This window comes from Theropithecus gelada, chromosome 9 (genome assembly GCF_003255815.1).
Source record: "Theropithecus gelada isolate Dixy chromosome 9, Tgel_1.0, whole genome shotgun sequence".
Classification (NCBI taxonomy): domain Eukaryota; kingdom Metazoa; phylum Chordata; class Mammalia; order Primates; family Cercopithecidae; genus Theropithecus; species Theropithecus gelada.
The window spans coordinates 60241732-60243579 of record NC_037677.1 but is presented as its reverse complement, the minus strand read 5'-3'; the positions used below and the strand labels follow the sequence as shown (position 1 = coordinate 60243579).

At 44.5% G+C, this 1848-nt stretch overlaps 1 protein-coding gene across 2 annotated transcripts in view; it reads left to right on the top strand.

Moving 5' to 3' along the window:
• FUT11 (fucosyltransferase 11) overlaps positions 1 to 1167 on the top strand; it is a 4130-nt gene extending 2963 nt beyond the window's left edge. Inside the window, exon 3 of one of the 2 annotated variants that reach the window (XM_025396010.1) lies at positions 823 to 1167. In XM_025396010.1, coding sequence (XP_025251795.1) covers positions 823 to 967 — 145 coding nt within the window. In that variant the 3' untranslated portion in view covers positions 968 to 1167. Of the gene's footprint in view, positions 1 to 700 lie in introns of both variants that reach the window. The other variant, XM_025396011.1, reaches the window with a different exon arrangement.
• Positions 1168 to 1848: the final 681 nt, after the last annotated feature.

The following is a 1848-nucleotide window of genomic DNA, read 5'->3' as shown; positions in this document are numbered from 1 at the left end:
TTTTTTTTTTTTTTTTTTTTTTTTTTTTTTTTTTCGAGACGGAGTCTTGCTCTGTGCCCCAGGCTGGAGTGCAGTGGCGCGATCTTGGCTCACTGCAAGCTCCGCCCCCCCGGGTTCACGCCATTCTCCTGCCTCAGCCTCCCAAGTAGCTGGGACTACAGGCGCCCACCACCTCGCCCGGCTAATTTTCTTGTATTTTTAGTAGAGACGGGGTTTCACCGTGTTAGCCAGGATGGTCTCGATCTCCTGACCTCGTGATCCGCCCGTCTCGGCCTCCCAAAGTGCTGGGATTACAGGCTTGAGCCACCGCGCCCGGCCGAACATAATATGATTTACTAGAGGAAAAGTACAAAAAAAATGTGAAACATTAAGAAAATAAATATTCAGGTTATGTCTTTTCTAGATGCTGGATGCTACTTCATTTTGATGCACCTTCATTTTGATTATTGGGATAAAGGTGAAACTTAAAAGATAATCATCTAAAGACCCCTGCCCCCTCGCTTTCCTTATGGAGACTACCACTTCCAGTCTGACCTCTGCTTTGCCTGCCTCTGAACCCCCTCCACATTTGGGAGCCAGAAGCAGGCAAGTCAGGAATTGTAATCGATTGGGTAGGCTGTGTGATGTCTTTGTATTTGTGGCTTTTAGCCTGTCACTTGGGCTAATATTGGATTTACTTCATGTTGTCTTCCCATCGCAGCAGTCTTGTCCAAGTTAGAGACCACTGTATCTGCTTAAGATGTCTTTGGCCCCACTCAGAAAAAGGCAGGACTCATAACTATGCTGCAGTTCCATAATCCAACCCCCATTTTGGTATTTCAGTTGGAAAGAGATGTGGCTGCAAGATTATTGGCAAGGTCTGGACCAGGGGGAAGCTCTCACTGCCATGATCCACAACAATGAAACAGAGCAGAGGAAATTTTGGGATTACCTACATGAAATCTTCATGAAAAGGCAACATCTCTAAGTGCCCTTGCAAGAACCTTTAACTTGGCGGAGCTAAGGAGATTTTATTCTATCCTGGGACATAAGGAGCATCCACTGCACAAACCCTTACTGAACACTGTCTTTTCATGGGTTCAAGGCATTCCAGTTTTATCTATTAAGATTTTATCTTGGCCGGGCGCGGTGGCTCAAGCCTGTAATCCCAGCACTTTGGGAGGCCGAGGCGGGTGGATCACGAGGTCAGGAGATCGAGACTATCCTGGCTAACATGGTGAAACCCCGTCTCTACTAAAAATACAAAAAACTAGCCGGGCGTGGTGGCGGGCGCCTGTAGTCTCAGCTACTTGGGAGGCTGAGGCGGGAGAATGGCGTGAACCCGGGAGGCAGAGCTTGCAGTGAGCCGAGATCACGCCACTGCACTCCAGCCTGGGAGACACAGCGAGACTCCGTCTCAAAAAAAAAAAAAAAAAAAAAAAAAAAAAAAAAGATTTTATCTTAATGATGAGTAGCCAAGGTCTAACATAGGGCCTCTCCTCAAGGAGAGATGGAGGCATACAATTCTTGGTTCAGTTAGAAACAGAACCCTAAAACATCCATTTGATTCAAGGTGCTGGTCGAACAGTTTTTAAATTACTCAATTCTCTATTTCATCCTTTGAGCTGTACTTGACTACCAATGAAGTAAGATGGGTCAGGTTACGACTTACAACTTTTGTTCTATTCCCCAAACTCCTCATTATTCAGTACGTTTCCCAATAATCTCTTCTTCTCATCTCTTGCTTTATAAATTGTTATGTTGGTGGAGAAGCAAAACTTCTGGTGAGTTGTATTCTGGTTTTTTGCATTTTTTATATTATGTACTTTGCTTTCATGTCAAACTTCTATTTTACTTTTTTTTTTTTTT